The sequence below is a fragment of the Stenella coeruleoalba genome (genome assembly GCF_951394435.1).
Source record: "Stenella coeruleoalba genome assembly, chromosome: 1".
NCBI classification, from domain to species: Eukaryota; Metazoa; Chordata; class Mammalia; order Artiodactyla; family Delphinidae; genus Stenella; species Stenella coeruleoalba.
Window position 1 is genome coordinate 38,311,604 of NC_137169.1, and position 18,954 is coordinate 38,330,557.

The window sequence follows — 18,954 nt, forward strand, 5'->3', positions numbered from 1 at the left end:
TGCCAAAACAGCCTTCATTTCTTCAGGCCAAATTGGGCGGATCTTCAGGCAGATTCTTCAACGTTACTTTCTGTCCACCATCTGTTAGGCTTTGCATTCAAAAGGAGGAAGGAGTCCAAAAAAATAGAGATCAAAGCAGATTTTTTTCTTAGTAATTGTGAGGATGGAGGGGCAAGCCTTTAATCACAGACACAGTGAGAGAAAAAAGAAATGTTTTATTTAAATTAAAATTGTTTTATTACTGATATTAAATTAGCAAAGCCCAAATCAAGTGATGGAAATCTTGAATTCCCTCCCTAAACAGAACCAAAATTGCTTAAACATTACCAAAATAGCTCCACTTAAGCAAAGTAGATTTACATTTCTTAATATGAGAAAACAACAAGGTAGGTTAGGTTCGTATAACAAACAGTACACGCTCTATAAAGTCTCAGGAATACCCAAATGTTTTCTGGTTTGGATATGAAAGAGGGGACCATATCAAACTGGCGTTGGTAAGCAAGCCAATGAGGTGTAGCAAACAAAAACTGTTACTAAAAACAACTCAACAGCAGGCCATATGAGTATGAGCCCATCACAGTCAAAATCTTCAACTGTGACCGGCAGGACCAACATGGGGGGCGTGGGGGCGTGCAGATGTGGTTACGGACAGAGATATAACGTGAGGGGGAACGCCAAAGGAAGGGAAAGAAGCCAGCAGCAGGTGAAGGGTGTCCACTCTTCAGCTGTGCTGTATCAGACACAATCCTAAGAGCCAGGCCCTTTTCGGCCTTTAAGACGACACTACAGTCATCCCTAAGCCAGGTTCTCTCTTCTTTTGGTTCTTCTCTTCCTATAATACATTGCCTCTCTGATTTATGGGGGAGGCTCTCTAGGTAAACATTATACCAGATAAAAGGCGAAAGAAAAACAGGACCAAGAAGACATGCTTTGGGTCACTCAGGAAAGCAGCAGGAGGAGCTGCCGGAGTGCAAAGGTAAAAGCATTTGAAACGAAAACCAAAACCAAACTCACTACTACTACCTAGCTGAGGGCTGAGGTGTGGTAGGTGAGGCTTGATTAGAGATCAACACAAATCATAGGCTGGATAAGCTAAGACAACTTTCAAATAAAAATCCCAAATTAATAATGATAAAGGCTTATGAGAATTCTTTTTTTAAGCCAATGAATACGCTCAACTTAGAACAAAGGAGTTCAAGATGTCCTAGTTCTGCCTGGGAGATATGGCACCTTCCCAGGCGGTGTGGCAAGGGTACTCGCAGGTCTGAGGGTGCAGCAGGAACACCTCTGCCAAATCTGGTGGGGAGAGGATGGAACCATCCAGCTGGCTCAGGGATGATGGTAGGTGGCGGACAAGCTTCAGGTGGGAAGAATGGAGGCTAAACTAAAAAGCACAGCTGATGCAAAAGAAAAGTATATACGAAGAGTTAAGGTGTCCTCCAACTATTTGCCTATGAATAAGAATTTGAAACTAAAAAGGACAAGCTACATTACCCTCAAGTATACTTCATATAAATCAGTTCTCAAAAAAATACCTTCCAGGTACAGACATACTATTTATGGTACAGTACATATAAATATAGCAGTATAATTCAATTTATTGCTAGAATTTTATTTGGTTGTTACAAAATCTGCAAGGGTATATATATTAAAAAGGGGGGGGGCATGAAAGGCAGCCAGAAGAGTAAGTTATCTTCAAGTTACCTAAAGTGCCAGGCTAATTTTATACTATATTTAAACCTTCCCAAGAAAGTAAAATAGCATAGGTAGGCAAAGGAATTGTTTGAGAGAAATAGAGCGAGAAGCGTAAGCCATAATGAGGTAAGCAGACACATTCATGGGAAAAGACTTCATCCTACTTCAACTAAATTTTAATATTTCTAGAAAAAAAACCCAAGGTTAGCCAACACCGACCTGAACATCATATAAAGAAAAAAAACAGCCCTTAAATATTTAAGGGTGCTCCACCGCATCCATGGCTAACGGGCAACTTGGACAAAGTTAAAATGGAAACAAGCTTTACTAGAGAAGTCTGAAAGCTTCTCCAGTTTCTCCCTGACTTGGCCTACAGCACAGTTAAGTTTTGCAGGTTTCCTTTTGTGTTGCCTGAAGATTGCTTCTAAGATCAACACAGCACACACAGAGGTGACATGGAGGAATAATTCCTTCCAGTTCAGGGACCTTTAGTAGCAGGGCTACAGAAGCATTTAATGGGAGAAGGACTGCACTTGCTTGTATTAGATTTGCTGCCATAACGTGAAGCCCCCCGCCCTAGGCCTGCCTGCCATGTTTGGCATCCTCTGGACAGAAAGCCTCTAGCTATTTCTGAGCTGTAATTGTCAGGAAACCTAATATGATTTCAGGTGTTTCATTTCACAACCTTTTTGGCCTTAGCCCACAGAAGAACATAGTAGGTTCTTGGTTAGGCCCCAGGTAAAATCTCAAGAAGTTTCCTGGATCAAAATTAGAGGCAGAGCTTTCCTCTATGGTTCCTGAGTAGCCAGGCTGAGACAGTGGCCGAAGGACTGCAGCCCTGCCATTCAGAATGGAGACAGTATCAGAAGTGAAAGTCAGCTACGCCTTAAAGGTAGACTTGAGTGGGTGCGTGGGGGAAGATAATCTAGTTCACTCAGGGAGGAAATGTAGCTCCCACTGGACAACTTTTTATGCTCATAAATCCTGAAACAGGATTAAAAGAGAGAAAATCCCCAACAAGACTTCTCTGGTTCACAGGTTGGGAGGAGTTGAGAGGATAGACCAAAGAGCCAGAATCCTGAGCCTGGAGGCAGCACCGTCCCCAGTGTCCACTCCCTAAATCTACTCCCCCAGCACCAGGCCAAACCCCATGGCAGCACCCAAAGAGGATGTCTTAAGGAGATGGGGACACAGCTTCAAGCTGCTACCAGATCAGATGAGCAATTTTTAACAGCAAGTCATTTGTTCACGTCCTGTTTCAAACCATTCTTCCTACTTCCCACAAAATATGCACAACTCTTTCTTTCATTTTAAATATTTACAAACAGAAAAGGTCTGTCTGTTAAAGCAAAGACATTTTCTGAGTCTGTATAAAGTGCAGCTAATTTAAGGCAAATTTATGCGAAATATAAAAGGTGGCTTATTCTCTCTATATACACATTTTCCAGTTTTAAAAGATAAGGTCTCCTCCCCTCAAAAAAAAAAGGAAAGAGAAAAAAAGAGGGCTTGACTTTTCTTCTGGCAATTTTAAAATTAAGATCCTACTGGTTTAAGGAAATCATAGATTTCTGAATATCATATTATAAGTAAAATGGTCTTTTTTAAAAAAATAACTTTTACATAGCTTTTTCAAACAAGTTAAAAGGTGGCAATGTGTCTGCTACTGTAGTTTGGAGGACTGGAGGATTGATGGGTAGGTAGAAGGGTTGTTTTTGTTAGCTGAGTAGATATTAGGTAGTCCAGGGCATACATCCATTTTTAAAATAAGCCTGATGAGGCTAGACACCTAAAGCTGCTCTTAGCTCCAGGAATGAGTATCTTCCGTCTCCATCAGAATCAAACTCCCTCAAACGCTCTGGTTCTGGCACAGCAGAATGTAAGGAGTCCCAGATTTCCTCGTAGGTCAGCTTCCCATCCACATCCTGCCCAGTCTTATGGAATAAATCCTGAAGATCTGTTAAAAAGGAATTACAAAAAAATGTATATGTCTATACATATAACTAAATTTAGTTAACAGTTTAAAAAGTAGTCTCAACAGAATTTTAAGCACTGAAAGAAAAGCTACTTTGCAGACTTTGTTCCCAAAAGGTAAAGTTTAAGATCTCGCTAAATCTGAAAGACTAATTCTTGATCCTTTAAGAATGAGAGGAACACTGTAGGGCACTATCATCCCAAAATAGAATCAGTGACAGATAATCACAGGAGAAGTGAATGGACTGGCTTTCTCTCTGTTCAGGGCCCTTCTTTTAGATTTCCCAGATTTTATTCTCACGTTGAAGGGGTGGAAAGGACTGTAGAAGCCTTAAGAGCTAACTGATAGGAGCTCTGATAGCCTATAAAACAGACTACGTATGGCATATTGTCAGTTCAACAGTTACTATATGACCCAGCAATTCCATTCCTAGGGTATATACTCAAGAGAAATGAAAACATGTTGTCTACACAAAAAGTTGTATACGTATGTTCATAGCTTCATTGTTCCTAATAGTCAAAAAGTGGAAACAACCCAAATAAATGTCCATCAACTAATGAAAGGCTTAACAAAATGCAGTATATCCGTAGGATAGAATATTATTCAGTCATAAAAAGGAATGAAATATTGCTGCATGCCACAACATGCATGCCAACCTTGAAAACATTATGCTAAGTGAAAGGAGCATATTGAAAGAAAGAAGCATACATATGACCACGTATTATGATTCCACTTAGATGAAACACCCAGAAGAGGCAAATCCAAAGAGACGGTGGTTGAGAGATTAGTGGTTGCCAGGGGTGGGGGCAGGGGGATAACAGGGTGTAACTGTTCTCTCTTGGAGACTGACCCCCTCCCCGGCCCAAGAGAGGGCCCTATAATAAATACCTAGGAGGGCTGCTTGTTTACACGTCTAAAAAGGGCTTGGATGTGTCCCCACTGAATGACTTAGTGGATTCAGTCTCTAATACCAGAGGACAGTACTGTCAAGCAATTTTGTAGACAAGCTTTTGGGTAAGTCCCTACTTTTAGTCCTAAGACAGCTCCAACAAAGCAGCTGAAGTCTCAAAAGCTCTCCGAAAAGCCAGAAAAGCAGTGAGACACTTGTTCCCAATGCCTGCCACCAAGTGGCTAGCTGGAAAATGTCTGTGTGTGTGTACATGGGGCATGAGTTTTAGAGCATGCTATGTACTCTATAGCAGTATTCAAATAAAAATCTGATTGGTGCCTCAGGTCATTTATAAAATGTAGTCATTCAAAAGTGTGTAAGGTCTCCGTTAGGGATTAAAGTATAAATGTTAAATTGGCTATTTCTTAATCTGCTCTAACAGTCTTTCCTCCTTTTATTCTCATCAATTCTTGATGTAATAATGAAGAGTAGGAGCAGGCAACTCGTGTTGCCAATAAACACAACTTAACACTCTCTTGTCTCTCCAGAAAACAGAAATAAAAATTGGGGACAGGGAAAAGAGTAACTGCATTTAAATGACAATATAAATTTAAGCCTTCTATGCTTTAAAAGCATTAATTGTAGCCTGCAGACAACTCATTCACTTAACAAATATTCACATGTACCAGGCACTAGGCTAGGGGCCGGGACTGAAGTTAAATGTTATAGGTCCCCAGGAAATTACAATGGAGTGACACGTGCAAATGTAAGATATTATGAGTGCATACACAGGAGGAGCCTAATCCAGTCCTGGGAGGTAAGAAAATGTTTCCTGGTGGAAAGGTATCTAAACTGAGGTGAAGAGCCAGGCAGAGATAGGGTGACAGGAATGGGTGATTTTTCAGGCAGTTAGCAAGTGCAAAAACAGGAGACCAAACACCACGAAGAGGGATGGAACACACACTGTTGGAAGCAAGGCAAGCACATTTCTCTGTGAATCATATCCTTCCTACTAAAGTTTTTCTTGCTGATTTTCAGCCAAAGGACCCCTCATTTTTGGAGGGCTCTGACAAATAGGGTCAACTCTTACTTTATTTTGCTAATCTCACAGTATTGTGTTTGCTTGCTTGTCTTCTCCACTAGACTGTTATAGACTGTTATATCCATGAAGAGAGTGAGAATGATTCTTATACTGTATTCTTACTGCTTACACTGGGTCTAACCAGGCACTCATTGAATGAATGAAGAAGACTCTAAAAAACATTCATAGAGAGATAATATAGTACAATGTGGTTAAGAGTGCAAACTTCAGCGTCAAACTGCCTTGGTGTGAATTTTGCCTCAATCAATTATTTGCTATGTGGACTTAGGTAGTTTCCCTATCAGTAAAATGGGTATAATACATGAATATGGATGGTCCCAGGACTGTTATCAGGATTATATGATATAATGCATATCAAGTATCTGGCCTATAGGAAGTGCTCAATCAATGTTAGATATCATTCTTTATCTTACAAGTTTAAAAAGTCAGAAAGTTATAACTTTGAGCATTTTCTCTATCACTCCATAATATAAAAATTTACCTTCGATGCTAGAAATTCCTGGTAGGGAGACAGGCCTTAGCTGAGCAGCTTTCTCAGTCTGGCCTCCAAGAGACCGTGGGAATTTTGGCAATGCTGATGGCTTTGATGTGAAACTCTGAACTTGCTCTGTAACAAACAATACAGTTTTAGATTACTAATGTGACACCAAATTAAACCAGTATTGAAGGTCCTAACCTTTTAGGGCAAATTCATATTACTTAATGTAAGAGAAACAGCTGAGAATTAAGTAGCATAGTGACTACATGAAGTTAAAGATACAAATTGAGATGTTTTGTGGATAAGTGAAGATCAATCAATATTATGTAACATTAAGGTTTGAAGCCGTGGTCCCACTGGTTGCTCTTATAGTACAAGTTAGCATTCCACATGTTTAGAGGTTGAGAGTTCAAGCTGCAAGTGAGAAAAGCATTGGGTATTTGACATCCTAGGAGCTGTGCTATGAGCCCGATCTGGGGGTATCTGCCACCAGACCAGCTGGTGCTGAAAGAGTGCTAACATACGATTATGTAGCACAGTGTTACGGCAAGGCCTCCCACTGTACTTTGTCTCTCACTTAAAAGAGAATAAGAGAAGTTGTATTGCTTTCCCCAAAATGAAAAATACTTGTGGGAGGGTAGGGGTCAAAACCAACATAATATAATGCCGTGGTTACATCTTCATAGAGCAGTACCAGCAGAGGTTAACGCACCTGCTAATACTGATTAGGTTATGTCCCTGACTAAAGCCAAAGGCCCTTCCAACCCAATGATCCCATTGTTATTTGTTAATGGTTTTTTACAAGGACTAGTATTTATTTTTAAGTAAATTTTTATGCATTTACAGAAATGAAGACTCCCGTAAACAACATTTAGGGCTGGTTTAATACATGCTACGGCAGTAACGTTTTTGCCTATAATTGGATGCAGACAGCATGGAGAAGTCTATTTCCAGCTAAACACTACCCATTTTTCCCTTAATAGACTGGAGTACAAATCATGTGCAAAATGGGCTTTTTCTAAATGAAAGCAAAGCGTAGCAGCTTCATCTCAGTGCGCTCAGGCATCACTCACTCAGTGCCATCAGTCCTGCTGGAACACCTTTCCCCACTCTCTGTGTGGGAGGCGAGCTGCCCAAGCCTGCGTGAAATATTCAGAAGCCAACCCTGAGTATCTCACCTTCATCGGCAGTCTCTGGAGGCCTGCTGCTCTCAGGTTTGTTTGTGAGAGCACTGATCAGCTGCAGTTTCTCTCTGAGCTTGGATACCTGAGAATCTGAACTATCTTCTTTCTGTCCAAAACAAAGATCACAGAAGGTTTAAGGCGGAAGGAAGACCTCAACTGATTCTTCATGATATACCCAGAGCCTATTTAGCCTGTAGTGCTTGACCCCAAGTAGGCTTCCTCTGAAGGCAATGAATCAACAATTACTAGAGATATCTTCAGTACTCAGTGTTGATTAGGGCCTGGCTGGATTTGAGCCTAGACCATCAAGGGAACATTATGCTACAGATGATCTGATTCACTGTGTGCATTTGGCGGACGGGGAAGGCAAGCATGTGTCAGCAGTAAAGGAGACATATACTTGCTCAGGTGCTGTTGTGATACCCATTTCCTAAATGGGTAGGATATTGTTTTCTAGGTACTATTTCACACTAACTAACTAATTTTCCTGAATAGCTTACTTCACCTTGTGACTAGATCAGTTTAGGCAGTTTTATGCTTTTATCATCTTAAAAAAAAAAAAAAGCAACCAAACCACAAGTATTCCCCCTGATCTTCCTTCTCTGCCACCATGGTAATGATTCAACTGGTGGCAGGAACTGTTAGGAACATAAGGGAGCTACAATATTTTCTTTCCTGTTCTTCATTCATTTATTTGTTTATTTTTTAACATCTTTATTGGAGTATAATTGCTTTACAATGGTGTGTTAGTTTCTGCTTTATAACAAAGTGAATCCGTTATACATATACATATATCCCCATATCTTTTCCCTCTTGTGTCTGCCTCCCTCCCACCTTCCCTATCCCACCCCTCTAGGTGGTCACAAAGCACCAACCTGATCAGGGAGCTATAATATTTCTAATTCGAGGCCTTACTTGTATCTTTAAAAACATTTTTTTCCCCTACCCTGCCTCATTCCCAGATGATGAAGTAGCATATAAAAAATACAATTAATTATAAAAAGAGAGAAGTCTGGTTTCTGTGAGGTCAGTTTCTAACTGCGTAGGCTAGTGTGAAAGGTCCTGAGCCCATGTTTAGTTAGAATATCGACCATTACACATTTCTTTTATTCAATATTTATTTACTTATTTCTCTCCTATCCTTATTCTACCCTAACAGTTACTGTACAGTAGATCACACTTAGTTTATTTAGGGAGCTAAAATATGGATGTATATAGCTAAAACTAGGTACTAAATGCTTGAATAATTTATGGCAAGGAGAAATTACATTTCTTTTGGACACTTAGATGAGGTAGGACAAAGGGACTAATACATTGGGGTAAGAGTTAAAAACACAAAGTGTCAGAAAGTAAAGCCAAAAAATTCAGGCAAAAATGTGTACTAGCTCTATTCTGATATTTACTGTCAAAATCTGAACTGTTGCTGAAATCACTATTATTTTCCAATAGTAACCACCCATTACTTTTTTTGTGCTTGAACATTTTTATCTGGATCTTAAATTTTTCTTGTCATTCTCTAGGTGAAGATAAAATTTTTTTGGGGTAGCAGAAATTAGAAAACTCAACAAAAGCCTAGCTTATAGAGCACTAAAATCTTAATATATGTGATTTTTATCCAGACAATACAAAACTGTTAAGGAAGAATAAGTCTAGATGCAAAGCATTACATTGAAAACTGCCTGACATATGTGGTTCATTTCCTGTGAACCCCATCCTTGAGCTCATCGAATGCAATGTGCATCTGAAATGATATTTTAGTCACTCAGTCACAATCTTTCTGGCTTTTCCTTTATTTTAGCCAAGATCTTATAATATTAAACAGTACTCTAATCACAGAGAATGCTGAAAACAAACTTTCTTTCCTGGGATAACAAAGCAATATCAGACTACTTGTCTTATCTTGACAATATGTCTGGGAAGAACAAAAAAAGGGAAGGTACAAGGTGAAGGGAACAGGCTAAAGCTTAAAGGGACTATGTATGTACTGAGACTGCAATCTTTCTTTTCCCCCTTCCACCCCCCAAGAGTCTGTAATTTTAAAAATAAGAAATAATTTTTAGTTTAGACACCATTTTTAGATTATCTATGCCTCTCATCATTAGTACAGATAACTTACTGTCTTAGCTTAAAAGTCACTTCCTTAGGGAAGCCTTCCTGTTCTCTGTTAGCACTGTTATACCCTATACCTTTCCTTTGTAGCACTTATCATACTCGTGATTATCTGCTCAATTATGTGTTAATGATCTTCTGGCTGATGGACTTCGAGCTCCACCAGAACAGGTGTCACGTGTCTACACTGCTCACTGTGGTCACACCAGCTCGTAGCAAAGAGCTGGGCAAGGGGCAGGTTCCTGATAAAGTACTTGCTTATTTACCAATACACTAATTTACTAATTACTTTGTCTTGAAGTTTCAAAAAAAGACCAAAGTGCTCCCTTTGAGAAAGAAGCAGGTGCTCATGCATTTATTCTTACTTCAGAGAAAGCCTCCTATTATTTACCTTTATGCTCTGGGATTTTACTGACTCTGTTCTGTTGGTCACTTGATGCAAAGACTCTCTCTTCAGAGTGGCAGCTCTATCATTCATCTTAAAGGGTAAAAGGAACAACAAGAGAAGATTAAAGGAAAACATTAAAACTTAAACAACATCCAGCATTTTAAAAACAAACTGGCCAAACTTATTTAAAGGGTCTCAATATACAACTGATTCACTATGCTGTACACCTGAAACTAACACAACGTTGTAAATCAACTATATTCCAAAAAAATTTTAAAACAATAAATAAATGAAGGGTCTCAGAACACTTTCAACAGAAAACCAGCAGGAGAATGAGAGGAGAGAGGGAGAAAGGCCTCAGAGAGACAAAGCTGAACCTGGTGCTTCTAGTTTCTGTCACAAACTTTAAAACTTTGAAGTATAAAAGGCGAGAGGACTTCTACCCAAAACCATGCTGGGTATGATGCTGCTGGAAGAAACAGTAGGACAGATGGCACTATTAGCAATTTCCTCTTCCGGAAAAAAAATAGGGTGAGGAGGGGAGGGACAGTATGGAGAGCTTTGGGGCTGGTGAGTTTTCACTATAAGCCTTGAAAACCAACCTTCAAGACCTAATACTCATCAAATCATCCAAAATTCCTAGCCTCTACTGTACTCAGTTTAGCTAAGTTCAAAAAGGCTTTTAAAAATGAGGAGGCTCCTTTGATCTTCACAGCTTTGTAGTAAATCACACACCCCTGTAAAGGAGGAAGAGGAGCAGGTCCTCCTACTCTACCCTCAAAGCCAAGGCCGGGCCACTTGCCAGGGCTCCACTGTAGCAGAGCCAGTTCAAAGGCTGCTTCCTATGTGCCAGGGCTTGACTTTACTTGTAGGCTTGCTTGCTTCTAGCTTTGGCAGTTACTTGATTTACACAATTTATACAGTTACTTGACTTATACAATTTATACAATCTCCTGTATTTGGTTTCCATTTCTATATGCCTATGTCTTGGCTGTGGGAAATCTTTAAGAGTGGGGCTCGCAGCTATTAAAAAATGACCCACGTGGATTCTAGAACAATGCATATGTGAAAGGTGATTAAAAGAAACAACCACCACACCTTATTTGCAATAACATGAAAACCAGTAAACCATACGGTCTGTCAGCATCAGTGACTTAGTACGTCATTCAGGTTCCTCTTATGTAAAATGAGAGGGCAGACTCAATGATCTCTTAAGGGGAGGAGCTGGTCTGACTGATTTGTCTTAAATAGCTTTCCTGACATTATCTGCAAGGGGATCCCCCTCATATGCCCATGAAACAGGACAAGTCTGAAAGCCGAGTCTGGGCTTAAGGAAATGACAAAAGATTCTCTAGTTATTGTCACTGTCATTGTTCCCATCCTTAATAAATTAAAAAAGTAAAGATCAAGAAGACCTCCCTTGGAAATATGTGCCAGAGCTTCCCTACCAGATGAGTCACTGGCAACATAAAAGGAAGCTTGTCGTCTCTGCCAACTACTTGTGGTGAGGCCTTGGCAAGCAACCGAACCTCTCTACATCTCCCTCCCAAATCAGGACTGACATTGTCTGTGCCATTCACAGCACACAGCTAGTGTAAGGATTAAAGGAGACAAGGATTAAGCATAACACAAACGTGGAGCCTCTCAAGTGTCCTAGAAGTCGTGGTCTGAAAAGGTTGTGGAATGTCATCCATGTACAGACAAAACACACTGCAACACAGAACATGGCACAAAAGACGTGAAGAGGCTTACCATGCTGAAGGACAGGTTCGCTCGCTTTTCTACCTTGCTCATAGCAATCAGATCTCTTTCTATCAAGTTGACTCTCTGGGTAAGATTACTGACTGTCTCATTCATCCCCTTGAGTTTAAGATCATTCTCTCTCTGGTACCCCACTAGGGCACTGTTTACCTCCTCTAAAAAGTTGTGGAGGTACAGGATATCCTGGAGTGGAAATAAATCAAGTTGTGGAATCCAGCTAAAGACATGTACTAGACAAGCAGGCCAGCAGCACTGAACAACCATTATTATGTCAACTTATTGAAGTAAACTCCTTTTCCTGCTCTTGACCATTGATTGTCAGTCTCTGTTTTGTCCCTCCACTCTGAACTGCTCCCAGTTTACTCCCTCTGGAATTGTCTGACCTCAGTTAGACAGGAGGGGGAAAGAGGGAAGAGACTACCAACATGATTCACTCTCTGGTCCCAGAAAGCTGAGAGCTTGAGAATTGATTTCCCAATGTTTACCTCACCTGCTGGCGAGAAAGCCTGCTGGGTTATTGACTGAAACGCTCAGTAACCTAATTTGTCAGAACAAAACTACCGTAGAAACAATACCAATTACTGAATTGGCTCATGTAGCAAAACCATAACAGGTAGTGCATTATTTAGTACAAGATTCAATTATTTTTGACATTCTCCAGTACTGATTATTTAGAAAGGAATGATGATTATAGGCTTTAAAGGGCATTAAATTCAGGACAGGAATTCTTCGCAGTGAAGATTTCTTTTATTCTTTTTAATGTGATTCTGAACTCATCCTTTTCCCTCCTCTGGTCTTTAGAAGATCTTGATTTTCCAGGATATGCTTTCTAATGTTCTTAGTACTTACTGTGACCCCAAACAGCCATCACTTTGAATTAATCTGCTATCCATCCATCTTTAACTTGCCCAGATTGCTATTCAAAAACTGTTCAAAAACAGTTTCAGGATAATCTGGTCACTTTATGACTTTCAAGATGTGAAAAGGAATTTACTCCACTGATGGACATGCAGGGAGAAAAAGCAGACTGCCAAGGAAGACACAGGCAGCACGCTGGCTCCCTGACAGAGCCACACCCCCCCCAACTCTGCTCAGCTCTCAGGCAGGCAAACGTGTGCACGAGATGCCTGCTCAGGGATCGCAACATGGAGCCTACGCTACTCAGGCCGCCTCCAGAGTTCAATGGTCATAGGGAGTTAAGCCAGAGACAAAAGTACCTGTTTCAAATTCTCACTGTGGGTTTTACTGTCAAGTTCAGATGTAGCTGACGGTGATGGAATGATCTGGTTGCTTCCACTGGTTTCCTTTAAGGCGTGCTGATTCTGTGAACAGGAATGAAGGTTGGTACAGGCAATAAGTAATAACTAAGTTTGCTTATCCATCAGGGACGGTCCTGGAACATTCCAGCTTCTCACAGGTGGCATTCACAGATTAATCAACAACTATTTCCCAGGAGCCTTGGTATGACCAATCCTGTGCTAGGCCTGAGGGCACCAGGTACTTCTGGGATCCCCAGCCTAAAGCCTGGACTGGATCAGCAGCACCCAGACTGCGTCAGGGAACTGAGGTCCTCTGTTTCTCAGTCTCTGAATGGAATGAACTCCCTAGAAACCAGGCCTCCTCTCCCTGTCACCTGTACTCCCAGAGAAACTATACAACCACTGTATCTCCCAGGACCAACTCAGTCTGAACCTGGTTAGTGTCATTGTTTCCCCAGGACTAAAGAGCTTTATACATTCAAAGAACAGCCAGTCAAGGAACCACTGGCTTTGGGCACTGAGCACAGTAACCAACCGTGCACATTATTAGCTTCTCAGTTTGTACAGCACATGCCAAGAGTTATGAGGGTTACCCTTCCTTTCTCATCCCCTTCCCACTGCTCAAGTCTCTCCTGGCGGCGACTGAAGTATAACACGCTTATATACACTTTTCCCTCTAATGGAAAAACTTTGTATGGCTTATTCAGTAGGAGGATTACCACTGGAAACCATGGAAGTTTAAAAGATACACATTTAATGATAACAGGATGCAACTGGTAAAAATAAACTGTTTTCCTTGAAATCTGAAATCCTAGACATTTGTCAACTCTGCTTTTATAGGAGACAAATGGTAACAACAAAGAGAAAAGGAGGAGAGGATGAGAAAAAAAAAGAAAAAACCCCATGGTTCTATAAAGTATGAATTTTTGAGTTAGTAAAAAGTATTTTAGAAAATAATTACTTTGAGAAAATGCTCAAGCTATTAAAATAATAATAATAATAATAAAAGAACTGTTGAGTTAGAGAAGTCTTTATTATTATGGATCACACAGTTACTCAGTGGCAGAGTTGGAATTAGAATCCAGGGTGTCTGGATACCTAGATCAAGGCTTTTTCCTCTGGGTCAGCCCCACTAAATAAAAGTGAGGAGTATTTGTTCTGAAGAAAATGAAAAACCCTCCTTTCTAGAGCTCTAATACAGCCCAGGTCTCCTTGGTACAAACTGCCCAGTTTAAACTTGAAACTCCAAAGCTTGAAAAGAGCATGTAGGGCAGATCTAGAAATTGGGGGAGAAGCTAGGGAACTTTTGTGTGCCTTGAACTGTCCTGATTTCATACATGTATAACTCATCTCTCCAGCAGGACAGCGAGGGCTGTGCCATCCTTTTTCACCCTTCATAAATCTTTCATGGAGCTGAGTATCCGTTAGGAGATTAATTAAGGCCTCTGAATGACTGCAGACAGCTTACATCTGCACAGCATTAAGCAATGTTTGAAAACAATTCCCGAGCACTGCAGGGGTTTGCTTCTGTCTCAGTTATCTGTTGCTGTATAATAAATCATCCCCAGGGACTTCCCTGGCAGTCCAGTGGTTAAGACTTCGCCTTCCAGTGTAGGGGGTGAGGGTTTGATCCCTGGTTGGGGAGCTAGGATCCCACATGCCTTGCCGTCCAAAAACCATGGCATAAAACAGAAGCAATACTGTAACAAATTCAATAAAGACTTTTAAAACAGTCCACATCAAAAAAAAAAAAATCTTAAAAAAAAAAAAGAATCATCCCCAAACTTTGTGGCTTAAAACAAGTTTATTATTTCTCATGATTCTGTGGGTTGACTGGGCTCAGTGGGGGTGGGGTGGCTTCCTGTTCCCCGTGGTATAGGATGAGGTCACACATGTGGCTGTATTCGACTGCGAGACAGGCTGAAGCTGGAACACCCAAGATGGCCTTTCATCCTCTGGAGCTCCTCTTTGCTTTGCCTCTAATCATTCCCAGTCTAACAGCCCTGCCCAAACTCCTGATCCACAGAACAGTGAGAAATAATAAACTGTTGTTTTAAGCCACTAAGTCTTAGGGTGATTTGTTATGTAGCAATAAATAAGACACTTCCCCACTCCCCTTTCCTTCTTTTCCGTTTTCCTTCCTACCCATTCAACTCTAAGGACAGTGTCTTAGTGCTGTAACTCCTCTACCACGTTTGCAAAAGACTCAGCTTTTAATCCTATCTACCTCAATTTATAGATTGTAGTAAAATCAATCAACACTGCTTATTTTATCTTTTAAAAAGGTGCCTGTGGGGCCTGTTTAGGTAAATGGAAAGTTGGTATCACAAGATTACACAGAAAAGGGTAGGCAGGAGTATGCTAACTTTCTGTAGCATTTGTAGATTTCCGTACCATATCACTCTGCAGTGACTCCATGGTTTTCTTGTGTTCGTCCACAGTCTTCTGTATTGCCTCCACAGCAAGATGGACGCTGTTTAAAGTATTGCCAATGGAAGCAACACTCTGAACAGAAACATGTAGTAGGGTCAGTGTTTTTTCCTTTTTAAAATTTTTTAATAACTTTATTAAGATATAACTGAGAAACAATAAACTGCACGTATTTAAAATGTATAACTTGGTAAGTTTTTACATATATATACATACATATATATATATATATATATATATATATACACACACACCTGTGAAACCATTACCACAATCAAGATAATAAACATCCATCACCCCCAAGTTCCCTCATGCCTCCTTGTAATTCTTCCCTCCCTGTTCCCAGGCAACCACTGATCCACTTTCTATCACTATATATATATGTGTCACTATCTATCTATCTATCCATACACTTATATATCTCAGTTTGCATTTCCTAGAATTTTACATGAATAGAACAGTGAGTGAGCATGTACTTTTTTTTGGTACGGCTTCTTTCATGCAGCATAATTATTCTGAGATTTATGCGTGTTGTAGCTACTCAGCATGTTGTGGAGTAGCATTCCATTCTACAGATACATCACCTTGACCTGCTGATGGTGTTTTAGACTTTAGGTTGTTTTCAACATTTGACTATTACAAATAAAGCTGCTATGAACATTAACGTACAAGCCCTCATGTGGGCATATGCTTTCATTTCTCTTCATCATAAGCTTTCTTGTTATCACAATTCCTAGGAGGTGAGTGGCTGATCACATGGTAGACGTAGGCTTAACTTTTGTACTCCCTCTCCTCATCAATACTGGTATCCTCAATCTGTTCCATGTTAGCCATTCTAGTAGGAGTGTAGTGGTATAGCATTGTGATTTTACTTAACCACTGACCTAATGGAGGATTATTTCAAATACCTTCGAACTATGAACTCCATGTAGTTTATACTGACACAATTAACCAGAAAGTACACATACACACACACATAATTTTCATAGACGAAAGCCAGATCTTTCCTTAAAAACAAAACAAAACAAACAGAACAAAAAACCCCCCAAAAAACTAGCTTATAAATCTGGGATCTGTAGGTAAAGTTCTCCCACAAACTGCCTCTATGAAGCCCTGCAGGCAGATGGTCAGAGCTATCATTGTAGATTGCCACTCTCAGGAGCAAATGATGACTTTTGAGTGAAAATGGGTGGAACCATTTTTGGCCTTGGAAAACCCAGCATTGTAGAGATGAAGGGAAAATTCCATTTGGCAGCATGTGTTCTGCTTTAGAATCCCATCAGTAACTACTGAGTAGAGTTAGATACGGCTAGTAGCTTACTTGCTTTCATTAGGTCCAAGGAGCCCAAGTGGATTGCGGACTTAGGAATATAATTCAGAAATGATCTTTTAAAACAGCCTTGTCCTACACGAACATCTAAAAGAGTGTTACTAATTTGATAGGTTTTGGTCTTTCATTAAGATATGCTGATAATTTTATAGTGTCCCATTAGTATTTTTAACCAAGTGTGTTTATTATACTGATAGCCAAGAATCCAAGAGAAAAAGAAATGACATTTTCAACATTAAAAAAAAAAATTACATGAGATACACTGGAGTTAGGTTTTTTGAGATGACCTACCACTTCAAAACCGAGCCACCTGTAATAAAAGTAGCGCCTGACATGATAAATGCACAGATTTGCAAAGAGACAACATACTGGGTAGAAGTCTCTAAGCTGGGATTTTGTCTATGTAAGGTCTGTTGTTACAGCAGCTACAAGCATTCAAAGACATCCACTGTTAGAGAATCTTCACTGGCTGGATGCATGAGCCCATCAGGACGCAAGAAGATAGTAAGCTCTTGTTTAAGATTTTTTTTTTAAGGAAGCAGCTGACAGAGCCATGTGAACTCTAGAGCAAAACCCTGAAACTAGTATTCTCACCAACTGCAAAGTGCCTGGCACATACTGGAGGAAGCCCCACAAATGTTTGTTGAATTAACGAATGCAAGAATAAACCAATTTCCTTTTTGAATGCAAGACTGCCAGAGTTGCTTCTGTATTAAAGGCTACAGAGGCCTACCTTTTTCCCCACTTGACCCTTGGGAATAATGGCAAAAACAGTCTGGTCTCATCAAAGTTGTCCCTACTTTTTTTTTTTAAGTTGTAAGCAGATGACCATATTGGACAAACAGCAGACTACAGAGACTGAGCACACACAGGTGGTGTGGCTATAAAATAACAAGTTTTGTTTCTGGCTTAGGAATTTCTCACTCCTTTGAGGAAACAATTTGTCTGTTTATAGAGCCTGGTATATAATCAAATCAAACTCAGCACACACTGACTTTTAAAAGCCAAAGATTCTAGATTTGATACCCATTGTTTGGGGTTCCCTGCTCCAGAATCCTTCTTCCACTTACTGCTACAGGAATATATATTAAGATATAACTGAGAAACAATAAACTGCACGTATTTAAAATGTATAACTTGGTAAGTTTTTACATATATATACATACATCCTGCTTCCACTCCTGGCAGCTACAAGATGCCTAACCCTCATGTTGCTTGTGTGCCCATTAAGCACTCTTTTCCTTCCATTCCCTACCCACTCTCCCCACCCAGCTCTAAAGATCCCAACATATTCTTCAACTGGTTGGTTACTGCCTCCTGCTCTAGGCTGAATCCTAGGGATCAAGTAAATAGAAATTCTAAAGTAATGTTTGCCTAGGCCCTAGAGTCTAGGGCATATACCTAAGAGTGATTTGCTTAGAGGGTGTGTCTCTCTATCTTTATAAAATAATATATATTGTTTTCCAAAATGCTTCTTACCAATTTATACTCCCAGCAGGAGTGTTTGGAAGTTCCCCTCTATCCACATCCTTGCCAGTATTTATCACATCCTGAATTTTTATTTTGCACTTCCCCAAATTATCTTTAAAAAACAAAACCAATGAAAACAAACAAAAAAAATCCCCTCTCTTTCTCAATCATGGAAAATAATAGCAACTTAGAGCAATTCTCATGTACAATTGCTCTGCTTTCATAAAGACATTGTGGATGATGAACTGAAACAGGCAAGTAATGAAAAGCAAACCCACACATGTTAACACAAGAGGCCCAGCAAAGCAATCCTGGGACTTGGAAAGCCAAATAAAAAGGTGTGAATCTATATAAACCATAGCTAAAACCACCTGCTGCAAATTAAAGGCCCAACCAACCAGACCAAAACAGAGATGTCTTGAACTCTATTACTGTCCTTGGAGTAGCTGATTTCAAACGCCAGCCTTTCAAAGAGAATTTGTAAGAAGACAGAATTACAGTAGGTTAATTTCAGTGCCCATACACAGCACTTACCTTCTGAAGTCCCTCTACAGTGGCAGGCAGGCTAATTAAGTCTGCAGCTGACTTGACATTGGCTTTGAGGTGGTTTACTGCAGAAGTCAGCAGAGAAATCTGAAAGGAAATGAGTAATAAACAATGAAAACAGAACTTGTAGAACAATGCTCCCTTTACACACTCTACAGCTGATGGTGATGTCAAGCACCTTTGGGCATCATGTGATTCTGTGATCCAGACGTTCTGCCCGGTCAGGTCACCGGAGTAGAAGAACTCTGCAGAGTACCTTGGATAGACTTGAGATGTGGGAGGAAGCAGTAACACCCCTTCTCTCCCTGCCCAGTTTAAATACCAGCGCCAAGGAGGGAAAG

The 18,954-nt window shown here is 40.2% G+C and overlaps 1 protein-coding gene across 2 annotated transcripts in view; it reads right to left on the reverse strand.

Annotated features, from left to right (window-relative positions):
* Window positions 1-174: 174 nt before the first annotated feature.
* The window catches only part of EFCAB14 (EF-hand calcium binding domain 14), a 37,683-nt gene continuing 18,903 nt past the window's right edge, over window positions 175-18,954 (reverse strand). The window contains exons 4-11 of one of the 2 annotated variants that reach the window (XM_079919008.1): window positions 18,602-18,700; window positions 15,232-15,342; window positions 12,796-12,900; window positions 11,570-11,761; window positions 9,821-9,907; window positions 7,315-7,426; window positions 6,140-6,265; window positions 175-3,649 (exon numbers count right to left, since the gene is read on the reverse strand). In XM_079919008.1, coding sequence (XP_079775134.1) covers window positions 3,474-3,649; window positions 6,140-6,265; window positions 7,315-7,426; window positions 9,821-9,907; window positions 11,570-11,761; window positions 12,796-12,900; window positions 15,232-15,342; window positions 18,602-18,700 — 1,008 coding nt within the window. In that variant the 3' untranslated portion in view covers window positions 175-3,473. The remainder of the gene's footprint in view (window positions 3,650-6,139; window positions 6,266-7,314; window positions 7,427-9,820; window positions 9,908-11,569; window positions 11,762-12,795; window positions 12,901-15,231; window positions 15,343-18,601; window positions 18,701-18,954) is intronic. The other variant, XM_079919009.1, reaches the window with a different exon arrangement.